This window comes from Phacochoerus africanus, chromosome 12 (assembly GCF_016906955.1).
Source record: "Phacochoerus africanus isolate WHEZ1 chromosome 12, ROS_Pafr_v1, whole genome shotgun sequence".
NCBI lineage: Eukaryota > Metazoa > Chordata > Mammalia > Artiodactyla > Suidae > Phacochoerus > Phacochoerus africanus.
Genome location: NC_062555.1, coordinates 20380368 through 20396766, shown reverse-complemented (window position 1 = coordinate 20396766; position 16399 = coordinate 20380368). Strand labels below are relative to the sequence as shown.

Below are 16399 nucleotides of genomic sequence, written 5' to 3'. Positions count from 1 at the left end.
ACTTTTGAACCTCAGTTAAACAAACTGTTATATTCCCCTCTCCCCACAAAAGCATTTTGTTTTCTCATTAGTTTGTATTACAAAATTGTGCTAAATTATTATTAACACATTTTGAATTTTGCCAGTGAAATATGTGGAAATTTTGTTTTCTCTTATTATATGCATACCTATATAATATCTTTCATTTTGCAGCTTGACCAGCCAAGCCTAAAGTATTTACTATCTGGTGCTTTAGAGGAAAAGTTGGCCGATGTCTTTTATAGATAACAGTGACTACCAGGAGAATCACTGAGTAGTGCTTATAAAATGAGGAAACAAGTTTGCCTAGAGAAGACAGAGATAGGGCACCCCATGAAGTAGAAAACCAGTGGAAATGGCCAGAGCCAGAAAGAATCAAAACACTGCACCATGGAAACTAAAGAAAGGAGAGATGGTAGAGGAAACCATTAATGGTGTTAAGTGTAATATTGTGGTAAATAAAGATATGCCTGGAAATGTTGGGCCTGTCCTTCCCCTGTGTTTCAGGCTCAGGGGAAACCTTGGCAGTTTTGAGCATTCTCTGTATGCTTCTACTTCTTGTCTGTATTGTCCATGGTACCTTTCATACTAGTGCCACTCCTCTTCCTCTTCCTGCCACTCTCCTGTTGAAGTCTAATACTTTAAAACTGTGCTCAAATTCTACATCTTAACAGTATTTCCAGAATTCCCAATTTGAATTAATCTTTATTTCCTTTTAGCTTTACATTTTTTAGTCCTGCTATTGTATGATTAACCTATGTATGATTATACAAATCTTTGATTTTTTTGGTACAGCTTTGAAAAATTAAATAAATGATATAAACCCTCAATAAAGGTTAGTGTAACTTAATAGTTGTGGGATTTATCTGATTTCAAGCCAGATCCAGATCCAGGTGTTCAAACAGGATCATTACCGTCTTTGTATCCCTTACATGCTTTTAGAGTGTGATGGTGTTTTTCAAACTGTAAATTGTGACCCATTAGTGAGTCATAAAATCAGTTTAATGGGTTACAACCAGCATTTAAAAATTAAGTAGAACAGAAAATGATAGAGTTCAAGTAGTAAGAGTAAATACTGTTTTATAGCACTTCTTTCTTTGATAATGTATACTGAGTAATCATATAAACCATATGTATTTATTACTGTGGGTTATAGTCAGAATTGTTTAAAAGTTGTAACATAGAGCTTTGCATGTGCTGGTTGCTCAGTTGTTAAATGGACTAATATTTGACTTGAATTTACTATACTTATATTAAATTTTGTGGGTGACTGTATTAATGCAAATATATTATGCATGGATTTATCAGCAAAATTAAGAGTAAATCAAACACATGCTGAGTATTTGCTTGGCAAAATTTTGTTTGTCATGATGACTTTGAAAAGCTTATTTAAATAAATCCTTATTTAAATAAGGACTAAAACCCACTATGACGGTGTATTCCATTGTAGATGGATGCAACACTGTATATTTATGGATTGCTTACAACTTGACATTTTGTTATAAACATAGAAATGAATAGATAGGGAAATAAAGTGTCCAAATACCAAATTTTATATAGCAAAATTTTGCCTAATTTTCAATGAAAAGCCTGATTTATCATTCTCTCTCCTATGAGTTATTTAGCCTTATCTGTGCTTTTCACATTTGACATTAGGATTAATATTTTTTTCACAAAATGTCTCAGAAATTGTGCATGTAAAGCAGTCATTAATTATATTAGAATTAAAATTCCACTGTAACTGGAAGAGGACTGAAATGCCCTAGTACTCAGATCTTTGGTAAACTGCTAGCTTTTCTTGAGTTTAAGGGAACCTTCATGGTATATTAGTCTCAGGAGTCAGAAGCCCTAAATTTTCTGAGTTACCATTAAAGAGTTTATTTTGAATATTTATAAGATAATTAGAAAATAAAAACATTGAAAAATGTTGACAAACCCAGTTTTAGATAAGGAAACTTAATTATACATAGTTATTTTCCAAAATAACTTTTAACCCTAGTTGCCCTAAAGCGGTCAAATAAGTAACGTGATTTACAGAGCTATATACTTCAGGAAAGCTGTGGTAAGTGATTTGACTTTTCATTTGTAACATGCTCAAATATCACTGCAGCCAGTTTCTTAAAAAATTATGTAGAGTCATTGCATATATGCATTTTATTTGCTTTGAAAAAAGTTGCATAATTTAATGAATGATATTAAGATGTGATTAGAACATTGTTTTCCTTAAGAAAAATTCATTAAATACGAACTTATTTAGTTACATCTATATGGACACATAAACCTCTTATCACTTAGATATTAGAGTATTATGAATCAGTGAAAAATTCTTTCCTCCTCACATTTTCTTACCCTCTGTTTCCTGTTTATGTTTGGGAGGAAGAAAGATAGGAATATATTTAAAGCAAAACTTTTACTTCTTGTATTAGCATTTATAAACTGATTAGAGGATGTAAGGTATTTACATGTTAAATTGTAATTAGTCATATGAACTTTAACTGCTTTACAGGAATCCAGTTTGTGCTGAAAATAGAAATAATTAGCAAGATATTTCTGTAAGAGTAAAATAAAAAAATAGCAAGGAGGGATAAATAGAAGGTGGGGCTCTAAGGAGTGACTATTAATCTCATCATGTGATAAAGCAGTGAATAAGGGAGTTGGATATTCTCCCTATGAAGCCTTTTAAAAGCACATGTGTTCGTGAAATGGTTTTTTCCTCTGAACGCTGTGTTTTCACATGCTTTAGCATTCTTTCCTTGGGATATAGTTCCTTAAAAAGCACAGATTTTGAATTACAGATTTTTTTAGAAATTCAGAGTTGGAAACTTTCTGATATGTATATCGACACCTAGAGATCCATTAATTTTGGAGGTGTACAAAATTGTTGAAGGCGCAGCCTGTATCCTTAATTTCTTTTTCGTTATTGTGGTGCTCAGCATCTCCTGTGTGTCATGGATATAGTTAGTCAGCTTTTTCAGTGAACACTGACTCTGTTTTATCTGAGTAAAAACGGAACTGATAAAAGGATCAAGAACGTGAGTTCTGGCCTTCCCACTCTTTAATGTATGTTTGGACCAATCATTTATCTTCACTGTCTTCTTATGTAGCCATAAAGCAGGAGTAACAATTATGATCCCCTTCTCTGGTATAGGGACATTATATAAATATCCCTGTACTCTCATTCTATAACTCCTACTTCCTGGAGAAAATGAAAGCCATTGGTTATTTGTACCTGAACTCCCTTAACTTTCTATGCTCTGACCTCAGCATTTCTCTTCCTCCCTCCCCCATATACAGATTATCCATATTTGCACCTGTTCTGTCGATGTGGATGAGGTATATCTTTATGTTGAGGATTATTCCTATCAACCTTTGCCTCCACCTTTGGCCTTTTGCAGAACTATATTCCATCAGTCAACTTTAACTTGACTAGATCTTTTCCCTTTTACAGTAGAGATCTATATGCATTGAAAAGTTAATAGTTGGGGATTCCCTGGTGACTTAGTGGTTCAGGATTCCACATTGTCATTGCTGTGGCCTGGGTTTGGTTCCTTCCTTGGCCCGGGAATTCATGCATACGGCAGGAGTGGCCGAAAGAGAAAGTTAATGGTTCTAACCTTCATCTTTCATACCACTCTCCTGAGGAAACTAATGTTAACTTGGCTGTATCTTTTTTTCATGCTTTGTATAACTGCGTGTGCATGTATATTTTGTTCCTTTTTTTTAATAAAAATTGAATTACAAAGTATTTATTACTCTATAGCTTGATGTTTTCCCTTAAAATATCTCATGGGCATATATATTTATTCTTTTGGGCAACTGTATAATATTTCATAGAATAGGTATGTTGAATCGATCCATTTAACAGCTTTCTTGTTGATCTCTATTCATATTTTTTCTTTCTTTTCTTTTCTTTTTTGGTCTTTTTGCATTTTATAGGGCCACTCCCACGGCATATGGAGGTTCCCAGGCTAGGGGTCCAATTGGAGCTGTAGCCACTGGCCTACACCAGAGCCACAGCAACACGGGATCCAAGCCGAGTCTGCAGCCTACGCCACAGCTCATGGCAACGCCGGATCGTTAACCCACTGAGCATGGGCAGGGATCGAACCCGCAACCTCATGGTTCCTAGTCGGATTTGTTAACCACTGAACCACCACGGGAACTCCTGTTCATATTTTCTTATTTGAAAATAAGCAATAAACCTACTTACCCACATGCTTTACACATTGGAGCTTTTATTTTATTTGACTGTATTCCTAAAAGTGGACATGTACCTTTTAAAATTGAATAGATAACGCTGACATTACTTTGCCAAATGGTTGTAGTCTTTCGTCTTCCAAAAAGTAGTGTTGTTTTAAGTCACTTTTCCCAAACTGGTAAGGGTCTTTTTGCTAATCTAATTGGTGAAATATATCTTATTGTTTTGATCATGTATTAATTGGCTAATTGTGTTTGGTTTTGACTCTGTGTTGTCTAATTGTACTCCCTCTTATGTGAGTTAACTGTTAATAGCCTTGGCCTAGTTTTGTTGGATTGCTTGCCCTCTTTACAGCTGGTAGGAGCTCATTTATTTATTTTTGGGGTTTGTGCCCATGGCATGTGGAAGTTCCCAGGCCAGGGGTTGAACCCATGCCACAGCAGCAACCTGGGCCACCGCAGTGACAACACCAGATCCTTAACCCACTGCACCACATGAAAACTGTGGAGCTCTTTATGTTAGTATTATTATCTCCTTGACATGTCTTGGGAATATCGCCTCTCAGTCTACAGTTTTCTTAACTTGTTTAAAGATGCTTTTGCCATATTGAGTAATATTTTAAATGTAGTCTATAAGTAGGAACTTGTCCTACCAGATGTTAAATTTTACTAATTAGCCAATGAGAACCATATGATATTGATATATAAATAGACAATGATAGCAGAATAGAGTGTCCAGGAGCAGTGTATTTAGCATCCTTTCCGAGGAGGCTTTTCAATTAAATTGGGGGAAAGAGTGGAATATTTAACTATTTGGTTTAGATAATATTTCACTACTTGGTTTAGGTAATTTATTGTACAAAAATAAATTTTGGGCGAACGAATGAATGAACCTGATTAAAAGATTAGGGTCTTTCCTTTAAGAGCCTGCAGCAGTACCTTCTGCTTAGCCTTGTCAAAGATGTATATTACACTGAAAGGGCCTATTAATTTGTGTTTTATCCTTTATTCGATTGTAAATGCCAATGAAGGCAGGAACTATGATTTATTTATTGTAGTATCTCCATTGCATAAATGTAATATTAGCACATAGTAAATTCTAAAAATATGTATATATAAGAACCAGTAAATGAATTTATTTGTTCCCTCTCTTGTTCTGTGTTCTCTTTTCCATTCCAAAGGAAATTGTTTACAGAATAAAATATATTGTAGAAAGCTATTCACTTTGGCCTTAAGTCTGTAGTAGTAATATTGTCAAGAAAGGCCAGGAGCCTGGATTAGGATTGTTGGTAGTGGTAGGGATAGAAGTAAATGGACTTGACAGAGATTTAGTAGGAAATAGACTCAACAAGACCTTGGTGATTTAGTTGAATGTTGGAGTGAATAAAAGAGTGACTTCCAGATCTTTGAGACATTCACTGGGATGTGTTATAGAGGAAAAGGAGGTTTTTTCCTTGTGAGGTTATTGCTCGTCTGCCTTTTTGGATACACCTTGTCTCTCTAACACTAAAACCCTATTGCAAGTATCGCTCGCTTTCAACTCATGGCTTTTCTCTTGAGACTCTTCTTTTGTGTTTCCTGCATCTTGCTTCTCCCAGTTGCTGAATTCTGTCTTAACTACAGCTGCTATACCTCCAAGGGCAAGGTAGGGAAAGAATGTGAGTAGGCAAAGCCAAAACACTGTTTAGCAGGCAACAGGAAAGGAAAGCTAGGAGTACTTATGTGTTCATCATTTTTTACTCTATCTCAAGGTTGTTTGTTGGCTGTAGAAGAGTTTCAGTGAAGCACATTGAAAGGTTGGAGGCCAAGGGATCCAGAGTCTTGGGTTTATTAAGGGAAGCACATAGAAGTATGTGGACAATAGTAGAAGATAGACGATGACTCAGGGAGCTAAGTTTTGAATGGTGACCGTGGGTGGCAAAAATGTTGAAGTGATTATTTTTTAGCAGTTTACTGATAAATGGTGTATTTAGACCTTAGGAGTGGCCAGAATACACTTTCAAGAGAGAAAAGCCTTTGATATACAAGGCTTTCATCTCTTTATCCTCTTTTTGGTACCAAAAAAATCCTGATTGGCACCTCGTAAATGTTTATGGTAGAAATGAGTTATGTTTTATAAATTTTTTTTTTTTGCCTTTCCTAGGGCCATTTCCCGCGGCATATGGAGGTTCCCAGGCTAGGGGTCCAATTGGAGCTGTAGCCACTGCCCTACGCCACAGCCACAGAAACACGGGATCCAAGCCGCGTCTGCGACCTACACCACAACTCATGGCAACGCCGGATCGTTAATCCACTGAGCAAGGCCAGGGATCATCGAACCCGCAACCTCATGGTTCCTAGTCGGATTCGTTAACCACTGTGCCATGACGGGAACTCCCCTTTTATAACTTTCTATGTATAAATATTAGATTCTAATTTTAATAGTAGACTTGTTTGGAAAGTTTCTGTGTTTGCCGCTGTGCTGAAATACTTCTTTTTAAAGTAAGAGCCATGAATTTCTTCTCCATATCCATTGCCATTTCTAGCAACATATTTATGTTAATAGAATTTTATTATATAAAATTAGTTTGATCTAATCTTCTTGATAGAGCCTGTTAAACATTAGGCCTAGTAAATATAGCAGGTAAACCATACACCAGGATTTGAAATACATTCTTGGCCTAATTTTCAAAGATTTAAAACATGAAATAAGTTTAAGTAACAAGGGCCTACTGTATAGCACAGGAAAATCTACTCAATACTGTGTAGTAATATATATGGGAAAAGAATCTGGAAAGGAATGAATATATGTATAATGTATAACTAATTCACTTTGTTGTATACCTGAAACTAATACAGCTTTGTAAATAATACTCTAATGAAATTTAAAAAACAAAATTGCCCATGCCTATAATTTTAATATGTAGTAATAAGAATGTGAATTTTCTCTAGACTTTTTAAATCTTAATGTCAACTTGATAATATCCTTGAAATAACTCCATTCTATAATAAAGTCACCTTAACTTCAAGATGTTATAACTGACATGTATATTTATTCTATTTACTAACCTTCATGCTAAGTGATATACTCTGAAAAATATATCATTATTGTAGTTTTATAGATGAGAAAGTAAAGTATCAAAGAAATGAAGTTATTTGCTAAAAGCCACTTATAACTTAGAGTCAGAGTTTGAATACAGGTCTCTCTGACTATAAAGCCCATCTTTTCTACTATGTCTAGCTTTCACTCACAAATAGCATGGCATGACATGACATAACAGTATGCACATGTGTATGTAACACATGTTTATGAAACAATTTAGAAGATAATCAAAAGCTAAGACATAGTCTGTAATCCAGCAACCCAGAGATGATCCCTGTCAGCATTTTGGTATGTATTCTTTGTTTTTTCTTTTTTGGTATACACACACTGTAAAGGAAGACTATTGTTTTTATGTATATTACACACAGGGCACTCTTTGCATACTACTTCACTTCTGACATTAAATGTGTGGCTTTTCCACACATCAGGCACTTTTGTGACACCAGCTGGGTGTCTTATAATTTAACTCAATTCTGATATTGTCTACCTGGAGATGACATTAAATCTCACAGTGAAGGGTTCAGTCTTACAAGAGTGCCCCCCACCTCAACCCACCAGTCAGAAGTTCATAGGTTACTTTTGTTTCTGTAGCTCAGAGATTCCCAGTTTATCCTTCTCTCACTCCCTTTCCCCTCTGGTAACCTTAAGTTTGTTTTCTGTGCATGTGAGTTTGTTTTAAAAATAAGTTCATTTATGTCATAGTTTAGATTCCATATGTGTGATATCATATGGTATTTGTCTTTCTCTTTCCAACTTAACCTCACTTATTATGAGAATCTCTAATTGTATCTACGTTGCTGCAAATGGCATTGTTTCATTCTTTTTTATGGCTGAGTAATATTCCATTTTATGTATGCCACATCTTCTTTATCCATTCATCTTTTTTCTTCTTTTTTTTTGGTCCTTTTTTTTTTGTCTTTTCTAGGGCCGCACCTGCATAATGTGGAGTTCCTAGGCTAGGGGTCCAGTCGGAGCTACAGCTGCTGGCCTACGCCACAGCCACACCAGATCTGAGCCGAGTCTGTGACCTACACAACAGCTCATGGCAATGCCAGATCCTTAACCCACTGAGTGAGGCCAGGGATCGAACCTGCAGTCTCACGGTTCCCAGTCGGATTCGTTTCTGCTTCGCCACTACGGGAACTCCCTCTATTCATCTTTCAATTAGGTTGTTTCCATGTCTTGGCTGTTGTGAACAGTGCTGCTATTTACATTGGGGTGCATGTATCTTTTTCAATTAGAGTTTTCTATGGATATATGCCTAGAAGTGGGATTGCTGGATCTTATGGCCATTGATGATTGATTCAGCTTATATTCTCTTTGCCTGGAGGTAGTGGGAGGAGGGGTTGGAGGGTGGGGTGTGAGACTGAAAGTTCCAGTCTTTTAATCTTGGTTGTTTTCCCTGGTTTTTCCTTAGGTTTCTTAGGGGTTTTCTAAAAGTCACCTCATTAACATAAACTTAGTTGTGGTTGAAAGGGTCTTGTCAGAAATAACAAAAGACACTTTTATCTTGTCAGTTAATTCCAAGAGTTTTAAGCAACTCTCTGCTCTATTCCAAAAAATATGTCTCTTATTATAAATCACAGTGTCATACACACATACCCATAAGAGTCCATATCTAAAATTAGTTACCTTCTGAGTATATGTATGTCTGCTCTGATACTTGTACAGGATCAGAAATGTATATATGGTGGGAATTGCTCTGTATTCTGTATAACAGTGGCTTCCAAATGCTGATCCAGGTGCTGGTCATAATAAAGTTGTTACTGATCCAAGATGAAATAAGGAACATGTAATGCCATTGAAGATGAATATATTCAACATAAATGACTGTCTTATATAATGAGTTTTTAAAACCTTTTCGGAGAATTAAAATATTATTCTGTGACGTGTTGGTAAAACTGTGGTCTTTATTGTAGGTTGATGGTGATGATGAAGGTGTTGTTACTTTCCCTTATTTTTATCTTACCAATACAACATCACAATAATGATAATCCTCTGTTCTTCCCTGCCCTAGGTGTGGGTTTTTTTTTTTTTTTGGCCATGCCTGGGGTGTGCAGAAGTTCCTGGGCCAGGGATTGAACCCATGCCACAGCTGAAACCAGAGCCACAGCAGTGACAATGCCAGATTCTTAATCCACTGAACCACCAGGGAACTCCCCTGCCCTAATTTTTAGAAGATTTATATAACTGCTTTATGAAATATTCAAGACAAAATGATTGCTGCTGATCATCTTAGAAGCTTCTTGTTAACTAACAACAAAGATATTTCATCCAGTGTTATTTGACCTTGGGTTACATTAAATACATTGATTTTTCAGCCTTTTTATTGAGTACACCTTATTTTTTCATTCCCAGTACCTGGTTATGGATTATTACGTTGGTGGGGATTTGCTTACTCTACTCAGCAAATTTGAAGATAGATTGCCTGAAGATATGGCTCGATTTTACTTGGCTGAGATGGTGATAGCAATTGATTCAGTTCATCAGCTGCATTATGTACACAGGTGAGTAAGATGCAGTGAAGGAGCGGATCGTATAAATGTCAAAAGAGATGTTTTTGTAAAAATGATAATTTTGATGGCTGCGGAATAATTTCTTCTTTGTAAACTTTGACACTTATAATGATTTATTTAAAAATTTTCCTACAAATGTTATTTCGTAGACAGCTTAAGATGGAATGAAAAGAAAAAGGCCATTTACAAAATGATTTTTATATAGGAGTCTTCTTATGTTTGTTGACACATTAAAAATATGTCTATATAAACAGCTCATAATTTATGTATAATAAAAAGTGTTCAAACTGATTGATTTAAAAGGCAGTCTCACATTTTAAAAAGAAATCCTCACAGTGTTATTGTTGAATTAATCATTCAAATGAGAAAATCTTTGGGTTGTGCAAAATGTGAGAAAGAGTAGAGAGACGAGGAAGAGAAGCAGCTAAATGGATCCTGCCGTGGTAGAAAGAAACAGCCATTTTCCAAGACAGTGGTTTGATGCGTGCAGCATGCATCAGCGTCTTTTGGAGGATTGAAGTCCAGAGTTTCTGACTTAGGTTGGATGGGCTGGGGAATTAGCACCTATGACACCTTTCCAGGTGACGCTGCTGATGCTGCTGGTCTAGTGACCTCACTTTGGAAAATTTATGCTCTAAGGAAGTAATGACTGTTTCTTTTGATTTGTGGGTGATGAAAGTAATTTCTGTGACAAGTAGGAATGCAGGAAAAATAATTTTCTTTCTGTGGTTTTTTTTTAAGATGTAGGCCTCTTATGCTGATTGACTTAATTAGTAATGAAGTTTTAGGACATTATTTTTTTTTTAAATTTTATTTATTTATTTATTTTTTGTCTTTTTGCCTTTTCTAGGGTTGCTTTCTCAGCATATGGAGGTTCCCAGGCTAGGGGTCGAACTGGAGCTGTAGCTGCTGGCCTACACCAGAGCTGCAGCAACGGGGTTTCCGAGCTGTATCTGCAACCTACACCACAGCTCACAGCAATGCCAGATCCTTAACCCGCTGAACAAGGCCAAGGATCAAACCCGCAACCTCATGGTTCGTAGTCGGATTCATTAACCACTGAGCCACGAAGGGAACTCCAGGACATTATTAAAAGAAGGATTTTTTGGTTAAAATTTATGTATTTTATAGATCTCAGTTTCACTTTTCTATTCACATACTTTTCTCTGTTGATAGTCGCACATTTTATTGAAAACAAAGACATGAACATACTTTGAAAATTGTAAAGCTCAGTACAGTTTTTAAGATGGTATTGTGTGGCTCAAGAGTGAATGATAGGAGGAGAAGCCAAACTGCTTTTTTATTGATTAAGCAGTAACCCAAGATCCTAGCTGAGGACTGTCATTTAAAGATATTTTTAAAGTGTCCTTGAATATTGGAAGAATGTTAGTCTTAGACTTGTGGAGTTGAGAACAGCTTTACTCAATTCACATCTAAATTCTCAACCAAGAATGATTACTTCTGAAAATAATTCATCTAGATTAGAGATAGTAAAAATGAGATATGTGTTACTCTCCTTCTGCCAGGCTTGTGACAAATATTCTTTTTTAAAAAAACTATCTTTATAGTTGATTTACAATGTTGTGCCAATTTCTACTGTACTGCAAAGTGACCCAGTCATTCATATATATGTGTGTGTGTATATATATATATATATATATATGAATGAGTATATATATTCTTTATATATTCTTTTTCATATATTATCTTCCATCATATTCTATCACAAGTGACAAATATTGTTAACTGATCACAGGACACTTTTCTACTGACTATATATGCAGCCTTATAATTCTTCTCAATACAACATTCTGGATAACAGCTATTTTTCTGATATTGACATATGGATTGATAACCATTTTAACACTAAGCACTGCCTAAGTACCTCTAATTTTACAAAGTACTTAATGTTAAATGAATCCTATTTATTCCATTGTTGGGCAGCTCCAGTGTTACAGAATTTTACTTTATGTTAAGCTGAATTTCTTCTCTCCTTATCATTGATCCTAGTTTTGCCTTCAGAATCACATGTAATAATCTGATTTATCTTAAAGTCATCATGCCTTCTGCACGTGGCCACATACTCATGCCCGCACACGCATACAAGCCCTCTCCATCTCTGACCACTCCCACACCTCTTCTCCCTCCCTCCTCGTCTTTCCCTGTGCCCTTCAGTGAACATGGAAGCACACTGAGGAGCGGCAGCCAGAGGTTAGGAGGAGAATAATGAGAGTAGAGGTAAGATGTCCTAGTAAAAGCCAGTCATCTCTCCCTTTATATGTAATTACAGCACTGTCTTGGCTGAGACATTTCAAGCAGATGTTTAATAATCTCTTTTTTTCCTGTGGATGCTTCCATCCTGGGTGTCGGAAGTAGTAGTGGGAGCAGCTGTAAGATATCACCTGCTTTTATGTTAAGTTATATAATATGCTCTTTACCTTCCTTTTATTGTCTTTTGAAAGACGACTTTAAGAAAACACGTAGGCTCATTGTTGTGCCCAAGTTGGACACACTTTTAATTTTGTAAATTCATTCATCGTGAAAGTATTGTTCAACCAGTATTGTTTTCTCAGTGTTCTAGCTATTTTCTTGGGTGAGAGACACAACAGGAATGAAAGAAATATTCCTTCATTTTGAGAAGTTATTTGGATAAGTTTAACTGTAATATAGAGAGCAATTAAATGATGACAAAAATAGGTTAAAAAGTAGTAAAAATTATTTACTAAACATGGTGGAGGTGTAAAATAAAAGAATAAATAAGGTAGCCAAACAGGGGAATCAAGAAGACCTCTTGGGAAAGGTCACGTATAGGATAGGAGGAAGACATTTCAAGAGCTTGAAATAGCTTAGCTAAGGAAGGAGAACCAAAGTAAACACCATTTACAAAGAATGACCATTAAGGTTCAGATGTAATATTTTATCACTATTTTAATGTTAAAGGTAGTGCTTGAATACTTAGAAAAATACAACATAGGTTGCCCTGGAACATTGTGGAGGTTAGGACCCCAACACTCATGTGGTTGAAAACCCATCTATAACTTTATAGTCTGCCCTCTGTAACCTTGGTTCCGACATATCTGAGGTTCCTTCATCTGCAGTATTTACCATATAAAAAAGTCCAGTTCAAACCAATGTTGTTCAAGGGTCAACTGTCTCAAGAACTATCAACATTATAAAAGCATGTCCATGTCCCCCTATGCTTTTAACAAAGTGGTTACCCCCCCCCCACGCGCCCCCGTGTTTATTGAAACACTACTTGGCAGTCATGAAATACCTTCTTTTCAGTCACCTCTCAACTCAGCTTTTAGACTTTGCCATAGGTGCACTTTGTTTTTCAACTTAAAGTTTCAATGCCTGCATTTCCATTTTTGATTTGCTGGATAAGCAGCTTGCATTTTAAAAGTGTGGCCTCTCTTTTCGCTTAAATGTGAAATTAGTGAATAGAGTTATTTCTAACAACTAAACAGCATCATATGTTATATCTGACTCAGGTTGATTAAAGTATGTGCCAAATGTTGGGTTATAGTAAAGTAAGCCCTAATTATAGGTTGGGAAAAAAAAAAACCACCTTAATTCTAAATGAACATGCTAAACTAAACTTAGCATTAGATTTTGTGTTCAAGTTGTCAGCTACCACTTCAAAAATGTTAACAATTAAAGACACAAAATCCCACTAGGATGACAGCAAAGTAATAAGATTGATCTGATTACAATATTGTGTCTGATTATCTTATGGTTTAGTTTCAGGTGACAAATGGAAAGATGAGGACTCGCATGGTGTTTCTCAATACTACATAGATGATATACAAAGATAATTAGAATACTGATTCTGGTGTCAGAATAGTACCTGCTGATATCGTGTGTCCTTCAGTAACTAAGATTTTACCTTACTTTCTGTTTCTAGTGTTGTCTGCTATGATAGCACCATTTTAAGAGTACTGTACATTATGCCTCCCAACTGGACTACCTTATTAGATACTACTTTGATTGAGAGGGGATGGTCTTTGATGGTTGGCAGATTGTTTTGTTATAGAACTCCAGGGGGCCCCACAGCTAGTGTTGGCTCACTAGTGGTCTGGGTCCAGGAATTCCAGAGCCTGTTGCCCACCTACTGGGGTCAGGTCATGTGGCTAGTCCTGGCCAACTGGTGGGCAGAGCCAGGCCCTGGGGTCTGGCAGCAGGGCTCGGGGTTCCCAGGGCTGGTGTCAGACTATGGGGAGGGGGGCAGCTCCTGACACAACAGTTTGTGGGGTCCAGGGTGTCCCAAAGTATATGTTGGCTCACTGGTGGGTGGGACTGGAGCCCAGTGCTAAGAAGCTAGAGGGAAGATTCCAAAATGGTACTCGTCAGCATCACTGTCCCCATGGTGGAATGGAGCTCCAAAAACTGGCTGCTGCCAGTGCCTAAGTCTCCAAGGTCAGCCTCAGTCACCTCCTCCCTCTGTAAAGCAGAAGACTTTCCACATCAGCAGGTAGGTCTGACCTAGGTTCCTTTGAAATTAGTGCTTATGCCCTAGGTTTGAGCATGAGAGGTGTGTGTGTGCCCTTTCCCCGGTGGAGTCTCTACTTCCCACAGCCTCTGTTCTCCCTAGACTAAGCCCCGCTGACCTTCAAAGTCGAATATTCTCTAGGCGCCTCTTCCCAGTGTAGGACTCCTGGTTCAGGAGTCCAGTGTGGGGCTTGGGCCCCTCACCTCTTGGGGAGAACCTCTGTCATTGTAACTATCCTCCCGTTTGTGGGTCACCTACCTGGGGTATGAATCTGCTCTAGCATGACTCCACCTCTCCTACCCGACTTGTGTTTCCTTTTCTTTTGTCTTTTTTAGGATCACACCTGTGCCATATGGAGGTTCTCAGGATAGGGGTCAAATTGGAGCTGCAGCTGGCAGCCTACACCATAGCCACAGCAACACGGGATCTGAGCCGCATCTGTGACCTACACCACAGCTCATGTGACACTGGATCCTTAACCCACTGAATGAGACCAGGGATCGAACCTGCGTCCTCATGGATGCTAGTCAGGTTCCTTTCTACTGAGCCACAATGAGAACTCCAAATTACTTATTTTTATATTTTCCTTATTTTCTTCATTTTAAAGTTTCTGGAAACATAGACTATGACCATTTCCTCTGTTGTGTTCAGTGCATGGATTTTATTATGTTATCTCTAGAGGTTTTCTTCATCCAGACAGGGAACGCTTATGGTTGTTTCAAGGTCTCCTTACTGGGTATGGGTTAGTAGGTTGCTGCACCATAACATTCCCTTTGTCAAATCATATTTTAGGAACAGTTGCTGCTGCATCTGGTATTTAGACTATGCATAAGCTTAAAAAGTGCTACATCAGTCTTTGTGTGGTGCTCCCTCTGGATTATATTTCCTCATAGAGTAGTTACTTATCTCATCATTTATTTATTCCTGTCTTTCGCACCTCATTCCACATTAGATTTAGGTAGTTTAAAATAAGAAAGCATGCAATAAAATAATGGCAAAATACAGGTACAAGTAAGAAATCATGAGATAGAACTTACATTTAAAAGTAAAGCTAAACTAGGAAAAAAATGACTGATGGGCAGAAGTTATTATATTTTCGTATTTTTCATGTTTACCTTTACTTGTTTTACTTGGTATAGCTTATCATGTAAAAATGTTCACATTTCTGATCAGGCAAGGGTCTTAAGGACTCAGGCAGGCTAACTTTTTGTTGGATAGAATTTGTCTCTGAAGTCAAATTAAGCTGGTTTTTGTGGCACGTAATGGAGTGTGTCTACTTTCTTGTGTTTGTTTTAAACACTAAGTTCTTGCTTGAACAAATCCTTAGGATGGAAAAATATTTTTTAAAGAAATCTCTCCTTAACCTAGTCCAAAAATAAAACAAAAGACAAAAAATAATTCAGTTTTCATGGATTTCTTCATAATTCCTATTTTTTTTTCCTCATGGAATTTGTTCCATATTCAAGATTTATGATTCCAGTGTTTATTAACCTCATCTGCTTAATGTTAATACTATTTTATATAACATGGTGAACTCTAGAGGGAAGTGTACTGATGCATTACAGGAAATGGATCAAATCTATTTTAATGAAACCTTCTGAGGGAATTCACACAGAATTTAGTTCTAAAGAGTTTTTCATCCCTTACCCCGTAAGAATTTTATGAAGGATGAATGGATGCTGGGCCTCCACCTGGGCTTTGGGCACATTTCATCTCTTTCAGCCTGAATTCGCGGGTGTGATTTGGCAGTTATCCTCTTGGTATATGTAAAGTCATTTCACTTTTACAGTGACATAGAAATGCTTTGAAGCCTGAGGCTAATGTAAAACTCCTGTCAGTCCCCCACAGGCCTCAGGCACATTTCAAAACTGAAATTTTTGGTACTGCTAATGGAGGAGGAGGTATTTGTACATTATCTTGAGATTACTAAAGAATAGGTAATATTAATAGTTAGAAATTGTCAAGGTAGAGCTGTAGGCGAAGTTGGGATATGCACCATTATAGGGATCATTTTATATAAAAAGTCACTATAGTACAGTGCATTTGGTATTTTAGTAACTGCAAAGAATTTGGGTCAACTTCAGCGTTGAAACAGTC

General features: G+C 36.9%; 1 protein-coding gene across 11 annotated transcripts in view; it reads left to right on the top strand.

Annotated features, from left to right (window-relative positions):
• Nucleotides 1-16399, top strand: part of CDC42BPA (CDC42 binding protein kinase alpha) — a 289959-nt gene that overhangs the window by 102242 nt on the left and 171318 nt on the right. For all 11 annotated transcript variants that reach the window (XM_047755429.1, XM_047755428.1, XM_047755424.1 and 8 more), the window contains exon 5: nt 9656-9804. In XM_047755429.1, coding sequence (XP_047611385.1) covers nt 9656-9804 — 149 coding nt within the window. The remainder of the gene's footprint in view (nt 1-9655; nt 9805-16399) is intronic.